The 19,238-nt window shown below is 42.0% G+C and overlaps 1 protein-coding gene across 6 annotated transcripts in view; it reads left to right on the top strand.

Moving 5' to 3' along the window:
* ENPP2 (ectonucleotide pyrophosphatase/phosphodiesterase 2) overlaps positions 1–10,267 on the top strand; it is a 107,471-nt gene extending 97,204 nt beyond the window's left edge. For all 6 annotated transcript variants that reach the window (XM_059995106.1, XM_059995105.1, XM_059995103.1 and 3 more), the window contains 3 exons: positions 2,958–3,090; positions 4,971–5,127; positions 9,680–10,267. In XM_059995106.1, coding sequence (XP_059851089.1) covers positions 2,958–3,090; positions 4,971–5,127; positions 9,680–9,850 — 461 coding nt within the window. In that variant the 3' untranslated portion in view covers positions 9,851–10,267. The remainder of the gene's footprint in view (positions 1–2,957; positions 3,091–4,970; positions 5,128–9,679) is intronic.
* The last annotated feature ends 8,971 nt before the right edge of the window (positions 10,268–19,238 follow it).

The following is a 19,238-nucleotide window of genomic DNA, read 5'->3' as shown; positions in this document are numbered from 1 at the left end:
TTGTTTATAATTAAGAAATTGAAGTCACAAGAAGTGACCCATGAATGGCAGAAGCTGAGCTAAACCAAGTTTGTGCTTTCCTTCTAATCCGGTGTTCTCTCTATTTCAATGCTCAGTGGTTTAAAAGAGTCTTCTCTGTATTTTGGAGGCTACCTGACATTTAACAGCATCTGTATTTATTTATAGAATGTTACAGTAAAAGCCACTAACACCTTTTTCCTTTAGTGGGATGGTGATGTGTTCTGAATATTGACCCCAAAACCCAGCAAGAGCTTAAAGGGTCTTCTGAATCATCAGAGAATTAAGTTCAGGAGGTTTTAGGGCTGTGCAAATTATATACACTCATAATTTCTTTGTATATGACATAAATATTTGTGGATGGTAGTGATGAAATGAATGGTATAGGCACAGTGAGCCCCAGTCCCAAAACTGAGTTCTGGTCTCTGGAGTGTGAACACTGGCTATGTGATCATAGAAATGCCATTTAGCCTGTCATTTATAAAATTATGAGATTTGATTGCATGACTTCTATGGCTTCTATGGATTTGTAACTTAACTGTCCAATGACAAAAACAATCCATTTTCTATTTCTGCTAACAAAGCATTCATTCATTTGCCTATCCATCCATATTCCCTCCATCCATGCATCCCTCCATCCATCCAACCATCCATGTATTCAAAGACAGAGAAAGCATTATAGAGTAGCTTTGCCCTCCCTTTGGTTTATTTACAGTGAGCAGACATATATGCTTATAGGAAAGGTAGGAAAAGGGAACACTTCTACATAACTCCACTTTCTAAAGGAGTATTGGGCTGTGTTACATGACTCTCAGGGCTGAAATAAAGTCTCAAAATAGGACACGAGATGGTGGAATGTCATCTACAGAGCCGAGCCTCCTCAACTTGACGTTGGTGAAATGGCCAACACGGTTTAGAGAAAAAAAAATGTTTATTTGATGTCCTAAGTTAGTAAATAAAGGCTTATTCAAAGGTAGAATCTCTTGCCTATGAGTGAAAAATTAAAGTATGCTTTTAAAAGGTTTCCTCGTTTGTTCTCAGCCCCAGCTGAGAAATGTTTCACAAACCCCCGTAGATCCATTTGTCCTAATATTACATGGAATGCAGCTTCATTGAATTTCCACAAATCAGGGTTTCCTGGATTTCTTTATCCTTTACTGATGCCTTTTTGAGCAAGCAGCAATAAAGGAAGCACACGGTACCACCCTGAGGCTGGTGTGGCCAAAGGCCTTTCACAGAGGGCCCGCTGTCCTCCTTCACTAGGGGGATGGTTTTCTCGCATGCCACATTTCTGCGGGTTTGGCCTTTTGACTGTTCTCATTGTTATTTCTTTCCCTCTATGGCTCTCCAATTTTTACGCTTAAGTTAACATTTGAACTTCTTCCCCACTGTCCTCATTTCTTTATTGCAAATAATTATCCATGGTATTTTGGCTCTGGTGGGCTGCTCTGTCTTTCTCATTTAGAATAGAGGATCAGCAGTTGAAGCACTATGGGAAAAATGCCCAAGCATTTTCTAATAAGGGGAGGTAAAAAATGATAACAGCCTGAACCTCAAAACCCCAATGTAGAATAGAGCATGTAAGTTAAATCTAACATGTTAGAGCCAACTTCTTTGGTTTGCCTTTCCTGTCGTCTTCTGTTATTCCCTTCTTTTGCCTTTTCCCTTTTCCATTCTGCCCCTCTCCTTCCCCTGTGATTGACTGTCGTGTAAATTGGAGCTAGCAAGGCCAAGGAAATCCTCTCTAGAGGATGACCATGAAAGTGAGAAAGGAATAGCGGAGGAGAAACTAGGCATGCCTAGTCAGGGGACGTGTTTTCCAGATGAAGGGAAAAGCATATGCAAAATCTTACTCTGAAACAAGTTTAGTGAGTAGGGAGACAGGAAGAAAGGCATGTACCTGAGGGGGAAAGGAATAGGAGGAAAAGTCATGGAGGGAAGCAAGGGCCATGGTGGAAAGTTGGGATTTTATTTTAATTACAGTGAGAAATCATCTGGAGTGTTAGAGGTGGGTGTTGCAGAAATGTGATACAATCACATTTATAGTGTAAAAGGATCCATGTGGCTACTCCAAAGAGAATGGGCTGCGGGGAAGGAAGAGTTTCTCCCAAGGTGCCAAGTAGTCTTTTGTGGTAGTTCATTGCAAAGAGGATAGTGACTTAGACCAGGGTGGATGCAGTGAAAATTGTGAGGAGTGGTCAGATTTGGAAGACTGGGATGTATTTTAGAGGTAGCACTAACGGGACTTGTTCACATGCATATGAAGTAAGGAGAGAAGTCAGGGATGAATCCTAAGATTTTGACCTGAACATCGGGGTGAGTGCAAGTGCCACTGGCTATGATGGAGAAGCCAAGAGTTGGATCAGGAGTGGATGAAAAATCAAGAATTCTGTTTGGATAATTTTTTGTTAGATATGATTATTAGGTTTTCAAATGCACCCTGAGAGGGCTGGTTGGATAACATGTCTGGAGTTGCCTGGAAAGGTTAGGGCTAGAGACATAAACTTGAGAATTAGCCCATCTACGACGTGTGAAAGAAGAGAAAGTAGATTAAAGCCTTTTTTCAATTTCCCACAAACACCATACTTCCCCTGTTGCACATACTATTCTCTCTGCCTGGAATGTTGTCTCCACCTCTTTGCCTCAGAAACACCCACTTGTCCTTCAGATCTCAGCCTAGTAACCACTTCACCCGTAAATCCTTCCCTGACTGGTTGGGCTGCGTTAAACTCCTCTACCATTGTCTCCGTATCTTTCTCTTGGCCGGTTCATAAATGACACACCCATTTATGAACTGGATTGGATGGATTGCTCTTAAGAATCACAACAGATCTACTGTCTCTTGGCTTGTGACATTTGGCTTGTTTAATGCATCCAAGAGAGAATTTGGCCAAAGCAAGGAGTTTTGTTTACGGAGAACTGATTTTGTTTTTGTACAGGAGTCTGGAATTATTTCCAAAGGGTTCTGGTGAAGAAATATGCTTCAGAAAGAAATGGAGTTAATGTGATAAGTGGACCAATTTTTGACTATGACTACGACGGCTTACATGACACACAAGACAAAATCAAACAGTAAGCTTTTCATTCCCACGCAACGTGTGCTTTTAAATTCCAAGATCTCACTCAAGAATATTTTTCAAATATTCACGTACTAGAGAAGAGCTGATACCTCTTAAACCTGTTGCTCTTCGAATCTCCTTGTGATTTCTTCAGTTCTTTTGGACCTGTGATTAAACGAGGCATTGGTGGTTGGAAAGGAATTAGGATTTGTGGTAAATAAATGCACTTTTCATTTTCATGAAAGAAAATGTATCAAAAGATTAGAAATTTTTTTAACTTTATTCTTCAACAACTCTTTAGTGGGAAGATGATAATTTTCACTTGTGTTCACTATTTGGGGGGGACTTTTAGAATTCCTTAGGTTTTCTGAGTCAGTACATTTCAATAGGAAATTACATATAAACTTTGGTCAAATCTCATTTCTATCCCTCTCTGTGGTGCTATTAGGGATATAAAAGGATGAGGCATACTCTGTTCGTAAGGAACTTACAGTCTGGTGGAGAAAGTAAGAAGATATAAATACAACAAATTCATAATAGGTCATCATTTAATTTTTTTTTAAGGAGCTGATATACCTAATATTTGAAGAACTCTTTTAAAAGATTTTTTTAATTTTATTTTTGGCTGCGTTGGATCTTCGTTGCTGCATGCAGGCTTTCTCTAGTTGTGGCAAGCGGGAGCTACTCTTCGTTTCGGTGTGAGAGCTTCTCATTGCGGTGCCTTCTCTTGTTGCGGAGCATGGCTCTAGGCACGCGGGCTTCAGTAGTTGTGGCACACGGGCTCAGTAGTTGTGGCTTGTGGGCTCTAGAGCGCAGACTCAGTAGTTGTGGCACACGGGCTTAGTTGCTCTGCGGCACGTGGGATCTTCCCGGACCAGGACTCCAACCTGTGTCCCCTGCATTGGCAGGCAGATTCTTAACCACTGCACCACCAGGGAAGCCCTCTTCATTTAATTTTATACAAGCATGAAACAGTTAGAGAGCAACACAAAATATGAGAGGGTTTCATTGTGATTGACAGACAGACATAAAATGCTAATTTTTTTCATATATATAACTAATAAAATAGGTGTTATCCTACCCCCTTTCCAGTCATCCATAAGAGAAATTTTATCCTACTTGTACATTTATTTTATTGCTGATTATTGTCATAGTTTTCAGCCCAAATTATACTGTTAGTTCAATTATAATTTCAATATTTTGAAATGATTAAAATTAAGATAATAGAAAACCAGGTAAGGAATTATGAATTTCTATACTATGCTCTACTCAAAATAATTTTTTATACTTTTGTAACTCATCAGTAGCACTCAGTTCTTAGAATTTTCTTTAGTAAATGAATTCTCTGTACCAACTGTACCAAGTTCAGGATCTCACTGTGGCTGGAAGGGCTATCGCTCTCCTAGCTCCTGTGTTTTCTGCCTCTGGTCCATTTCATACAAGTCTATGAAAGTTCTTTTCCTGAAACATGGATCTCATAATGGTACTTCCTAGCACAGAAACCTTCAGTGGAGCATTACTGCCTGAAAAATAGTGCCCAAACTCTACAACTTTGGCACTCAGAGCCCCCCTTACTTTGGCTTTTATTGACTCTTCCAGACTTACATTTGTACTCCATTGACCTATGCATTATGTCCCGCCTCTGAGAATTGGTTCAAGCTGTTTTCTTTGTCTGGAGTATCTTTTTCTGTCTACCAGGTTGAGAGAAAGAGGGGATTCCAGGCATTGAAAACATGATATTCAAAGATATAGAAGTGGGTTAACACCTGTAAGTGAAAAATGACTCCATTGAGTGAAATTTAATTTTAGTGACTTGGGCAATAGTCACTGGCCACCATTTAAAAAAGAAAGCTACTACCTCGGCTATAGTTTGATTTTGCCTTCCTGTTTCAGGTATGTGGAAGGCAGTTCTATTCCCGTTCCAACTCACTACTACAGCATCATCACCAGCTGCCTGGATTTCACCCAGCCCGCCGACAAGTGTGACGGCCCCCTCTCTGTCTCCTCATTCGTCCTTCCTCACAGACCAGACAATGATGAAAGCTGCAATGTGAGTTCAAGAACAGTGTCCTTTAGGATTTGCTGACAGAATTCATCTTGGTGTCTTAATTTATATTCCCACCCTTGAACTAGGACATACTTATCATAAAACATTTGCACTACACAAATGGGTATACAAATTGGGTCTTTAGAAAGGACCCAAAGGAAACTTTGCATAACACTTGGGAACTTTGTGCTCTAATGGCTTTTTATTTTTCAGCATAGGGGTGTGTGGGATGTGTGTGCATTTAATGTTGTTCTATTTCTGTGTTTGATTTTGGCAAACGATAGAAGTGCCCATGTTTTCCATTTTGCAAAAGACAGATATTTTGTAGAAAGTGAAAAGTAACACAATTTTGGTAATTAATGAAATGAGGGAAGAGTTCTCAGGAGCTCATTATATCATTCGCTCTACTTTTGTGGACGTTTGAACATTTCATTCATAAAAACTTTTTTAAAAAGACACACACACAGGAATATATACTTTACAAATCAGAGTTTCATTTGCTACTAGTTATGAGGGCAGACGTAACAGGTCACCCCATTCTTAAATAGCACAGATGACTCTTGATTCACTTATTCCAACGTGAAAGGAGGACGGCATGGCAAAAAAGCCTCAGGAAGGCAGACAGGATCCGTGCTCTGTGCTCCTGGCTCTGTACTAATGCTGCACTCAGGGACAAATCACATGATTACTCCAGGTTTCTTTAATGTGATGGAAATCCTGTGCTCCAAGGTTGATTTTAGAAGTAATAGTCTCTATGCTTTTGTTTATATAATAGAATAGGAGATAAAATCTATAGAGGAAGATTTTTAGTCAAAAAGCAGTACTCAAATTCCTTAATTAGGTAAGGTACCCTGGGAAAAATGATGGCGTGTTTAACATAGTCACACTCCAGGCAGCCTTCAAGGGGGAAAGTAAATGAAACAAGCATAGAAATTGCTTCACTAGAAGGCAAAGACCCTTAAGAAGAGCTTCAACAGAGATTTTCAGCTTCGTGGACAAGGCAGCTTTGGGGCTACGGCTTCAATTACAGGTGAAGATTGAGGCTAGGACCATGCAAAACAAAATAACAGGTGCAGACCAAAAATTGAAATGTGGCTGAAAAAGCTAATTAAGTTGGCTAGAATATTGGAAATGAGGATCATAGTGGGAGGTAAGGTTTTAAAGTTTGCATGGAATCAGATTTAAAGTAAAAGTAGTCGTGGTAGTAGTCATAGCGGCCATAGTAGTAGTAGTTATCATTGATTGAGTCCATGTTGCTATCCAAGTACTCTGCAGGTCCTCTCATTCATTACTTCTGATCATCTCATTACCCTATTAGGCAGATATATATGAGCTCCTTCCCCTCCCCTTTCATTAACTCTTGAGAAACCTGTAGCTCATAAAGAAAAAGTATGTAACATGGTTACTGGTTAGTCAGTAGAAAAGTAGAACTTTAGATTCAAGGCCTCTGATTCCAAAAGCCCATCCTTTTTCAAACTTATCAGATTTCTATAGTGGAAGCTTGGGGCCTGAAAACTTTTTTCTCATTGCACAGACATTAGATAACCACGGAAAATGTTTAGGCATAAGAGCAACATTGTAGACTCTGTTTGGGGGAGATAAATTTGAATTGGAGGGGATCAAGCATGGTCCTCAAAGGTCTTTGGCAAGATTCCCAGGATTGAGGGAACAGAATTTGAACTGGGTGTGGTCTTGGAAATTTCTAAAGGAAGGTGGAAGGCAGCAATACTGTACTGGAAGGATAAATAAGATCTTAGAAATAATTGGATGGGAGGTGGAGAAGCAAGGGAACTTCAAGTGAGAGAGGAGCTGTCCTCAATTTATTGGCTCGACTTTCTCAATTTCGATTGTTCACAGCCCTCGAGACTAGGTAATGGCATACCCGAGAGGGATGTAGTGCCTCTGCATAGCATGATGTACTTTTTTGAACTTCAGTTTTACTAAAATCTTGTTGTGGGGAGGTAAAAGTTTTGCAGAAAAGGAAACACATATTTTATGGAGTTAAATTCAAAATTGCCATACATGTTTAAGATAAGGCAGAGACTACAAAGACATTTCAGACTTAAAGTAGGCCATTTAAGAGACACCTCAATTCCTGGGGGATGTATGTTCACATTTCCCTGTCATTAGGGGAATTTGGTGATGCAGGAGTTTGAAAAACGTTGTTCTGAACTCAGCTCAGAGGCAGTTCTTTATTCACCCCGATGTTACTTCTGACAGATGAAATCCACTGATGTCCTCATACATCTTCCTCTTTGCACAGAGCTTAGGGGTATTTCTTATAGAGTTCAAGGCCAGCATCCCTCTTATTGAAGAACCCCCTGCCTACGTAGACACCTGTCCTTGCCTTAAAGTCCACCTTAAGACTTCTGGGACTTGAATTCACAAATTCACTTGGGAGGAAGTTAGGGAGAAAAGGCAGGTGAAGGATAAATGTCCATTAGCAAGAAAAACACTAAGCAAGTTCCTGGACTGTGCTTTCGTTTGCATTAATGTGTAAAGTTATTTATTTTTTAAATTTATTTTTAAAGTTTTTCTTTTCCTCTCTTGGAGCACATGAACTTTTATTCGGCTTTTATTAGTTTTGCATTTTGTACTAGAGTCTCCTGCAGCAAATCCTTCTGTGGATTGCTAGCAAGAGGCAGAAGGCCTTTTCTTCATGTGTAACATAGCCCAGTATTTTGACTAATTGGAGGCCGGATTTTAGCCTGTGAGAACCAGTGGAGAATGCCCCTCAAATGAAATTGGCAAATCACTTCCCAAGGAAAGAAATAGCCAAAGACAGATTTTCCCCCAAATTCGTATAATCCCGGCTAGCCATTATTTAAATTAGGAAAAACCTTTTCACTTCTTGTCCACACATTCAAATGACTTACATTTACAAAGGAAACATTAGACTTACTGACCATTGAAAACTCAAATAAATGAGTTGAATATGAAAATTCTCCCGAAAATATCACTTCATGCTTACTCTGCTTACTCTGAGGGGGTCCCGACCCATTTGGAGACCTCCTACTTCGTCAATTATGTGGTCACACGGAGGATTGGTCAGTACCGTTGTGGGTAGAGTTATATTTAGGCCTGTTCTTTCCTATGACTCGCAGAGATCTTGGTTAGCTTGGGTTAGGAGGGTGGGGCGTGGAGGGTTAAAATCCTTATTTCCCCCAGCCTGCAAAGCAATTTCCTCCTGTTTCTTCATTTTGCCTGGGATGGCCAGGCATCAGTTTCCTGAACCAACACCCTCCTGTACATATTTAGCACTGGCACAAGCTGCCGGAGCTCCCTGTCCAGGTCCGTGTGGGTTGGAGCTTTCTGAGAAAACCCAGTGCAGGTTCTTGGGCTTTGGTGGGTCGTTCATTGAGACCACTTGCAGTCAAAGACTTGGGTGAGGGCATGCTTGAACGTTCTCAGCCCTGGGACGCACAGCTACCCTTCGACTTGTAGAAAGACTTTTGGAAGCCATTGCAATTCCGGAGGCATTTGGGAATAAAATTATTGGCAAAGACCCTCCTGCCCCATGTCTACTGACGAAGGTAGACATTTCTCCATATTCTCAAGGTTCTCAGATCTCGTTCCTTCTCTCAAGTTCCCTCAACAGTGAAAGAAGATATTTTTTAAATGTAAAGGACTGCTTTATCTGCACTGCCTTTTTGTTTCTACTTAGATGTGGAATAAATTGTTTAGTGTGGGACATTTAAATGTCTTTCATCTCGAATTTGTGCCAGTGAGGCAATTTTTGGCAAGTAGTTAAGACAGAAAGAGATTTCCTTCCTTCCCATCATGGGAAAACCCATGATGTTGTTTCCTTACTTTACTCATTTTTTTCCCCTTCTTCCTTCCTCTCCTTCCTCCTTCCCAGGGAGATGAAGTAAACATTATTATTCTTATGAACCAATGAAGAAACCGAGGCCTAGAGAGGTCAAGCAGCTTCAGCAAGGTCTCACAGCCAGGAAGTGGAAGAGTTGCGATTCCAACTCAGGCCTCTTGGGCCCCAAAGTGCCAGGTGTATCAGCTGAGCTGCTTAGAGTCGAACTCATTCAAATATCAATTCACTGCCGTCTAATAGAGGATGTCCTTGATCTAGCACATTCTTCTGAAGGACTAGAAATGCACACACATCATTTTGTGCATTGGGCACAAGCTCTTTCCTTTCCTTGGGAGGCAGAGGAGCATTCCTAATTCCTCATGCTCTGTACTTCTCATTGCAATTTGACAGCAGGGGAAAGAAACACATCACTGAATTCTCCAGGGCCTTAGGTTTTCCCAATTTTGATTTATGTTAGGAGAACATGTTGCATCGAATGCCGTTTCGCACCACACATCTGGTTTATTTGGTACAGCTAATTGCTGCTGAAAATGTTCACAGCCAAGGGCCCGTATTTGTGGCCCATTGCCAGCAGCACTGTGGGAGAGAGGCGGGGAGGCCAGGAAGGAATAACACGCCTTGGCTTTGGGTGCAGGAGTATGTAGAGGTCATTTGTGGACGTGGAGCAAATGGACCGTGTAGAGAAACTCCTCTGGAAAATTCTGACTCTGTACTCCCTTTCTGTTGCAGAGCTCAGAGGATGAGTCCAAATGGGTAGAAGAGCTTATAAAGATGCACACGGCTCGGGTGCGGGACATCGAACATCTTACCAGTCTGGATTTCTTCCGCAAGACCAGCCGCAGCTATCCAGAAATTCTGACGCTAAAGACATACCTGCATACATATGAGAGCGAGATTTAACCTTCTGATCCTCTGCGGTGCAGTCTTATCAACTGGTGTATATTTTTATATTATTTTTGTATTTATTAATTTGAAACCAGGACATTAAAAAAAGTTAGTATTTTAATCCTGTACCAAATCTGACATATTACGCCTGAATGACTCCACTGTTTTCCCCTAACGCTTGATATAGGTAGTCTTGTGTTCTGAGTAGAGCTTGTAATAATTACTGCAGCTTGCGTTTTTAGTGGAAGCTTCTAAATGGTGCTGCACGTTTGATATTTGCATTGAGGAAATATCAATTTTTCAATGCACAGTTGCCACATTTAGTCCTGTACTGTATTGAAATACTGATTTTGTAAAGTTGCATTCACTTACTGTTAATTATGACAGACATATTTAAGCCTTATAGACCAATCTTAAATATAATAAATCACACATTCAGTTTTCTTCTGGTTTTATTTGGTCTTTATTTCACATAAATTAGAGTGTTTGCTTCTGGTATAGTTCATGCATAAAAGGTACACATTTCTTGTATTGGGCCCTCTTCTTAGTTGGATGTAGTTCACATAGAAAAAAGGACATCCTTAATATTCAACTGTGGTGGCCCGGATGAGGTAGATGAGGTACATATCTATGGGAAATCAGAAGGGCAGAGGAAACAGAAGAACTCCTGAATATCTCTCTCACCTATCTATTTTAAAAATATCTTGAAGTCTGGAGGAACAGGTTCTTCTGATCAAGTTGTTTCAAAGCTTTTATTAGGGCTTCCCTGGTGGCGCACTGGTTGAGCGTCTGCCTGACGATGCAGGGGACGCGGGTTCGTGCCCCAGTCCGGGAAGATCCCACATGCCGCGGAGCGGCTGGACCCGTGAGCCATGGCCACTGAGCCTGCGCATCTGGAGCCTGTGCTCTGCAACGGGAGAGGCCACAACAGTGAGAGGCCCACGGACCGCAAAAAAAAAAAAAAAAAAAAAAGCTTTTATTAGACTCAACAGAGACTATATTAAGGCTATATTCTGTATAAGTATCAACGTAAGAACCAGGGAGGATATAAAGAGGAATAAGACACTGGGATGAAATATAGACATAAATGTGTAATTAACCAATCAAAGTTGAGAATAATAAATGCCAAGTGAAAAGTGTTAGTAATCACGCAATATGACAGAAGGGCCTGAATGATAGGTGGGGTGATTTTTGATCGACTCAGTTGTGGCTTTAAGTAATAATGAAGCACAAAGCAAGGAATCATTCAGAGATTTTCAGTCCTTCTGATTGTGTCAGGGAGAACGCTGCATCTTAGTATCGCCATGTCTCTAACAGTTAGTAACCTCCCATAAGAAAAAAAAAAACAGCACTTTTTTTTCATCATGTTAATTTTTACAGTAGCCACCTTTTATGGTCAGTGAAATGGGTTTTTAATTTCTATAAATTCTCCTTTAAAAGTAAATCTGCGTAAGAAGGAAGACATTGTGGGGACTTCCCTGGTGGCGCAGTGGTTGAGAATCTGCCTGCCAATGCAGGGGACACGGGTTTGAGCTCTGGTCCGGGAAGATCCCACATGCCGCGGAGCAACTAAGCCCGTTCGTCATAACTACTGAGCCTGCGCTCTAGAGCCCACGAGGCACAACTACTGAGTCTGCGAGCCACAACTACTGAGTCCGTGAGCCACAACTACTGAAGCCCATGTGCCTAGAGCCCATGCTCCTCGACAAGAGAAGCCACCGCAATGAGAAGCCTGCACACGGCAACGAAGAGTAGCCCCTGCTCACTGCAACTAGAGAAAAGTCCGTGCGCAGCAATGAAGACCCAACACAGCCAAAAATAAATAAATAAACAAACAATTTTATTTAAAAAAAAGAGGGAAAACATTGTGTGAAATAAAAAATACATAATAACAAAAGTAGGACAGATGGTAGTGGGGATATGCGAAAAATCATGAAGGTGGTATGAGAAAAACCGATGTTTGGGAAACACAGATACGGGAATACGCTGGAAGAAATGAACATGGTCATACTGTTGACATCTGTATTTATCCAGCAGCTGCGATAGTCCAGGCACGCCTCTGGCACTTCATATGCTTTGTCTGTAAATATTGAAAAGTGAGGAGCTCAGAGAAGATTTTATGGAAAGGGGAAGCATGAAGCTGGGAATGGAGAAGGCTTGAATTGGGCTTTGTAGTTTGGGGTAGGTAGTGTGGAAGTGAAAGCGTGGGCGATCGTTAGTCAAATTCATTTCACCTGCCTTCATGAATCAAAAATGCTTGCGTGTCCTCCAAGTGGCATGTAGCCTAAACAATAGGTCGCTTGCCCAAGTTGTTTTCCAGGAACCTGGAGTCAGCTTTGTCTAGTTTGAGCTGAGCTGGTTAAGACTGGATAGGACCACCAAGCCTCCAACTGGGCATGCGCGAGTGTCCACTCTCGGTGACCTTCTGACATCACAGGGCCAAAAACTCCACCTTCAGATCGTGCTAAGCGCCTCCATTTTTTAATGTGCAGAGGCCTGTGGCTTAGTTAGCCCTGCACAGAATGATGATTGACTACTGCACCTTTTTCCAGTCACCTTTCCTTACAATCCTTGTGCTCCCCAAGCCTCAGACCGCCGTGCTTCTTTATTTTTTAATCCCAAAAATACCCCGCGCTCCTTGCCTTCTGGGAGGCGGCTCTGAGATGCCTCCTCACTTGGCTGCCTTTCAAATAAATCCTCTCTCTGCTGCAAAACTCAATGTCTCAGTGTTTTGGTCTGCTGCAAGTCAGGCAAAACAAACCTGGATTGGTAACAAAAGTATGGTAGAAATGAATTGGGATATCACTCATCATTTATTTAATATTCAGTAATGATTGATTGACCATCTACTGCATGCCAGTACCTATGCTTGCTGTTGAGGTTAAAACTAAATAAGATAAACATGGTTCCTGCTGTTGCAGAACTTGCACTTTAGTGGGAGAACGAGACCACTTAAAAAACCCCAGGGTTTAGTTGTGATGTGTGCTGTGAGAGGATAACAGGTGCTGAGGGACAAGGGGGTGGAAAGAGAAGAGCCTTCGATGACACTACAGCCAACACTTGAGGGATGAGAAGAAATGGCCTCAAGAACAAGGATGAGAAGGTAGAGCAGGGCCAAGGATTAGGGGTGGGGAAAAATCTTGGGATGCGTGAGGGTCTGAAAGAAAATAGGTGTGGCCGAACACAAAGGTGGGGTTGGTTGGGAATAGGTCAGCAGATCCTAGTGGGCCCTGCTGAGGATTCTATTCTAAGTGCAACGGAAAATAATTGAGAAGTTTCAAGCCAAGGTATGACAACATTCAATTTAAGATTTCAGTGTATTGGCATGGATATGCAATAATTACATAGTATGCTCTAAACGTAATTCCACATAAAATACGTCTGATATGAGAGAGTACACCTATTAGGTGCAAAAGTAGCATTACAAGAGAGAAGTGTTAATTCTACTTTTTAAAAATATTTGCAAGCTCCTTGCTTAGCTAGATTTGCACATCACCTCAGATTGAACTCTTCTAAAAATAAGTTATACCTGAGGCTTTTGGGCAAAGCAGCTGCAAATTTAGTTGAGTACCGTTACTCTATTTTTAATCCTTAGGTCAAGTCTTTCTTTCTCATAAATAAACTCCATACCGACCACTGTATATTTCAAGTGAGTGGTTTTGCCGATAAACACATGTCATTAATTGTGGGGTTATTCGTGAAAGTCTCTGAATGGACAGGAACTCTATTAAAATGAGGTCTGGAAGACTATTTTAAGTTGGGGTTGTTTTTTTGTTTTTTTATTGAGACCTTGGTCCATTCATGCTTTCATTGAGCCCGTTGCCAACTGCTTGCTAGCACGGTGGTCCTGTTCTAGTGGATGGATTCAGAAAGTGACTCTCTAACACGAGCTCATTGTAAATAGAGTAAACCAGGGAAGCAGCCACAGAGTTTCTCAAGGGTAAAAACATTCTGAATTGTTTTTAGGAGGGTTGACTTAAAAAAAAAAAATAATCTAAGCAAAAGCAGTGTTTGGTGTCAATCGCGTTTGCCCCGGATTCCAGTGCCCATTATTCCTTGCGGTGGCTGGGGGGAGGGGGGCTGTGGATGAGGTCTTCATCCCTCCTGTTTGTGTTCCTCTGACTTCAGCTGTCTCTCCCTATCTCCTTGCCGAGTCAGGCTGGGGCTGCCCTGCGGGTGGGAAGTGGTAAAGGCAACGGGAATTCTCCCAGGAGGAGAGGGATTGTATGCGATGGTGAGGAACAAGATTTAGCTGTTTGAGTTTGTAGGCTGGGGTAAACAGAGCCTGCTAGAGGCTCAGCCAACAGCGGCAGTGGTTCCTGTTTGGGCTGCACTTCTAGGAAGCGCGTGTCCTTGATCCCTCTTGTCCCCGCTCCTGGCAGGGATGTCCAGTTTGGGCTGGAATATGAAAGTGGAAATTGTGTCCCTGTCCTTTGAAATTTTGCACTCTGGTTCCTGGGAACAGGCAAAACTCCAATCCCTGTTCCCTCTAATTCCCCCTGGACTCTGTTCCCTCTAATTCCTTCAGGTGGTTCTTTTCCTGCCTTTCAGTGGAGACTCAGGTGCTGATTAATGTTCAGCTGAACATTTGAGACCCTTGGCAGTGTTCTTTATACAAAAATGCATGAGAAATAGTTTTAACTTTAAAAGTCTTACAGTACAGTGGATCATATATATGTTAAAATATAGTTACAATGCAACATACGTTTAGTGAGAACAGAAAGGAAGAGTGACTCTACCTTGATGTGGAAATTAGCATTTATTAAGCACCTACGATATGCCAGACTCTAAGCTAGTTATCTTACCTATGTTATGTTTTTCACTGCTATTAACAGCCCTGAGGTACGTACAAAACCCCACGTTTCATAGCTGAGAAAAATTAGGCTAACTGTTGAAAAACGAGTTGTCCACAGCCACATAGGTAAAGAGGAGAAAGGCAGTGTTTGAATCCCTCTCTCACTCCAAGAGCCATGCTATTCCTGCATGCCAAAATGCCTTTCAGGTAGGAAGAGGGGAAGAGCAGATCAGAAAAGACATTGAGAAGTGATGACATTCAAGCAGTAAGAAACCTGAAGAATTAGTAAATGTTTTTCAGGGAGAAAATGAAAGAAGGCAGTTCTAGCAAACATTTGCAAAAGTAGGAATTCTGAAAGATCGATCGTAACACTGTCAGGGAATGGAAATTAGTTTCGTGGAGCATATGCTCGTGCTGGCTTTGGAACTGGGGTGTGGAGACTAAAAGTTAGACTGGTAAGGCTGAGTTCAAGTAATAAAGGAGCTTGCTGAAAGGATTTAGGCTTCATCCTGATGGAACTTGTTTACTATGAAGACCAATCCACTCAAGATTGTGACTTAGGAAGCTCCATCCTCCTTCAATGCATAGCATAATTTGGGTAGGCATCTAGTGAAGAGTCTTATTGTTACTGTATATGGGTGAAGGCCCAGACAGTTTCAGTAGTTTGGGGGATGGAAAGCAGGGGAAAATCTGACAGATACATAGGAGGTTCAATTGACAGAAAGAGGGATGATAAGCATAATTCAGAGGCTTTTAATTTGGGCAGTTGGGGAAATGATGGGGCCATCACCCAAAAATTCCAGGAAAAGGAACAGGTGGAAAGATGCTGGAGTAACAAGGAGACAATAAATTAAGTCATTCATTTATTAGGGCTGAAATGGAAGTGTGAACAAGTCGTCTCGGCGAATCTGACCAGGAAGCAAGGGAAGTAGGAGACTCAGTATAAGGAAAAATCTGCACACCTGGTATGTAGGTGTCAGTTAATACAATACATGTGGGCCCCACTACCCTTGTAAGGTATATAGAGTGAGAGAAACCAAGATAGAGGAAGGAGGCCAGCATTTCAGGGCAGAGGAGAGAAGACAAGGCCGTATTAGGCAGTGGGATAAACGCTGGAGATTTGCAGGTGTACTCTTTTGTGAAAACCTAAACCCACTGATGATGTGGAAAGAAACAGTCTTTAGAGTTCCAAGAGAGAAAGGGAACTTTCCTGGGATTCAGGACAGAGAGAAGTCTGTGGATCTGAGCGGTGGTTACACTCTAGGATGTGCTGTATGATCCTTTTAGAGAGATGGAGCCCTAGGTCCTGGAGGTCCTGGCTGTGGCTTGGAAACAGAAGATGGGCAAACCTCAAGGGACCTGGGGATATGCACAGTGTAGATATCCATGCCTGTTGTATTGGTTTGGCCAAACAATTTGTTTGTTTTTTTCATAACATCCTACGGAAAAACCTGAACCAACAATTTGGCCAACCCAATACTTCTCCTGTTGTTCTCCATTTACTAGATTCTGGTGTAACCTGGAGGGGAAGATGGAACTCTCCGTAAAGACTGAATTAAAACATCATGTAGGGTTTCCCTGGTGGTGCAGTGGTTGAGAGTCCGCCTGCCGATGCAGGGGACACGGGTTCACGCCCCGGTCCAGGAAGATCCCACATGCCGCGGAGCGGCTGGGCCCGTGAGCCATGGCCGCTGAGCCTGCGCATCTGGAGCCTGTGCTCTGCAACGGGAGAGGCCACAACAGTGAGAGGCCCGCATACCACAAAAAAAACAAAAGCAAAAAAAATCATGTAAGCCATGTTAGCTGGGATCTTAGATCTTAGATTAGAAATGAAATTTATTTTAGGGAAATAAAGTTAGGGAGTGAGATACATACCCGCTACATTTGGAAAATGCTTAGCACCATGCTTGGTACATGTCAGGTGTTCAAGAATATTGTCTAAATAAAAATGAGCCCGGAAAAAAATTTTTCTTTTAAATAGAAGGAGCAGCTTGAGAGGTAGGGAGAGAACGGGGAAAGAGTGAGTATTGTGAAATGTAAGCATAGAGACACTTTCAACATGGAGGAAGTGGTCAGTGATGTCAACTGCCAGAAAGAAGTTAAATTAGACAGGAATTTGAAGGAATCCATTGAATTTTGCAATAAGGTGGTCATCCATGACCTTCCTGGAAGCACCTTCAATGAATGTACTGAGAAACAACCAAAGTGTACTGGGACGAGGAGAGAATGGGAGACCACGCGAGAGGCAGTGAGTGGAGACTGCCCTTTGAAGATAGGAAGTAGGAGAAATAGACAATAATTGCAAGAGGTGGGTAGAGTTGAGGGAGGACTTCCTGCTATTTAGGGTGGAAGAAAGCTTTCATAGGCTGTTGAGAAGATTTGATAACCCTGGAAAGGCCCTCATGGGTAAAGCCACTGAATTATAAACAAATTTGAAATTGAAAGCAATGAATAATGGAGTCCTCTGTCACAGATTTGCCTTCAAATTAAGGAACTAATATAATTTCCTCTCGGGATAAGTGTTAGTACAAAACATATGATGTACATTGTACTTTGCAAAATGGTGGCCTGCAGGCTGGATACAGACCACAGATTGCTTTGTTGTGCCCACATGGTATTTAAAAAATACATTAGGGGCTTCCCTGGTGGCGCAGTGGTTGAGAATCTGCCTGCTAATGCAGGGGACACGGGTTCGAGCCCTGGTCTGGGAGGATCCCACATGCCGCAGAGCAACTAGGCCCGTGAGCCACAACTACTGAGCCTGCGCATCTGAAGCCTGTGCTCCGCAACAAGAGAGGCCGCGATAGTGAGAGGCCCGCGCACCGCGATGAAGAGGGGCCCCCGCTTGTCACAGCTAGAGAAAGCCCTAGCACAGAAACGAAGACCCAACACAGCAAAAATAAATAAATTAATAAACTCCTGCCCCCAACATCTTCTTAAAAAAAAAAAAATACATTAGATGCCAAAATTTAGAATCAACGGATTGCAGATTTTTGACCTCTCTTAAAACATTAAGCGTTTTTTACTTAGTCATTGTTTATAGGCTATGGTTCCTGTCAACCATCAGCGGAAGCCTATTTGGTTGCCTTTAGACAGGGCAAGCATTCTCTAGAACAGGGTTGGCAAAGGTTCTCTGTAAAAGGCTTTGCCATACAGCCTCTAATTACTCAATTCTGCCCTTGTAGAGTGAAAGCAACCATAGACACTACATAAATGAATGGGCTTTACTTTCTTTAATACCTCTCTTACTGTCCTTCTTTCCACCCCAGGTGTAGTACAAGTTGCCATTGTTTTTATTGTGCTGGTACTTTTGTTTTATTGTGCTGGTACTTATCCTACTGCATGAATTTACTTTGCTTGTCCTTAGGCATTTGATTTTGACCCCCAGGTAGGGTGACCAGATGCCTTGGGCTGACAGACTTAGTGCTAAAACCTGAAAGCCTTGGGCAAACCATGATGAGCTGGTCACAATATCCCTATGTTTACATTACTTTACATTTCTATTACCTACTTTGTCACAGAAAATGCATTGTCAGTTTCCTTAACTGATCTAAAAATCTTAATAATCTTTTATCTCTTTCTCCTCTAGGGCTTTGTTTGCCATTGCAGTAGTAACTCCAACCAGTGTTGTACTTTAATATATTTATCTCCTCTAGCTCAAAAGTAGGGGATCTTGTCTTGTTCATCATTATATTCAGAGACATTTGCCTAGTGCCTCATATAGATTTGATTATCATTAAGCAATACATGAGTGAATGATGGGGCTTCCTCTCTCTTCAGCCCTCTGAGATAATGTCATTGTGGCTGAATAACTCTAGGATGAGATGAAGATAAAATGGTAATCCAGAGGCCCACACCTCCTGAAATGAACACTGTGTTTCTTCTTTGTGTTGATAGCATCCACCCTGGGCTATGATAACACCCCAGCCAGAGACTTACAGTTTTTGTCCTGTTCTTCCACTTTGGTAAAACTCAGTTGCCCACCTGGTCAAATGACGCCCATCCCTCTGCTGTGCCCTTTCACATAAACAGCTTGAATCTGCAACATGAGGAAAAACCTTGGGGCTTTGAAATCAGATGTAGGTTCAAGCGTGGACTCTGTCACGTACTAGTTCTTGGTCATGTTTCTCACCTGTGGCCAGCTCATGTGTAAAATAAGAATGCTTATATGTACCTCTTTGGATATCTAAGAAAATTAGAGATAATTGTGGACTGAAAAAAAATGCACAACCTCAACGTTGAGAATGATGTGTTATTCGGCAGATTTTCTGAGGACTTAAGACAAGAGGCCAGCCTCTCAGATCCCTCTGGGGGACTGCTCCGAAGAGGCAGGAGGAGCCAGGATATAGAGGAGATTTTGCAACAAAAACCAGGTAGTGGGCGCATCAAAGATCACTGTTCATTAAAGAAAACCAGGCAACTCAAGTCAAGGAATGTAGTGCTTTTCTATGTATGGGAAGATTCAAGAGTCTGGCTCATTGAAATCATTCCTTTGATATGCACCTTAACTATCTAAATCTAAGACTGGTATCCTGTTTTGTTTCGGTTTTTTTCATCCCAGATTTCCTGAGTGCACAGCTGGGGGCCGCCACAGCCACTGCTGGTTTG

The sequence above is a fragment of the Delphinus delphis genome, chromosome 17 (genome assembly GCF_949987515.2).
Source record: "Delphinus delphis chromosome 17, mDelDel1.2, whole genome shotgun sequence".
In the NCBI taxonomy this organism is placed as follows: domain Eukaryota; kingdom Metazoa; phylum Chordata; class Mammalia; order Artiodactyla; family Delphinidae; genus Delphinus; species Delphinus delphis.
Note: the sequence above shows the minus strand (reverse complement) of the source record. Positions and strands in the feature narration are given on the sequence as shown.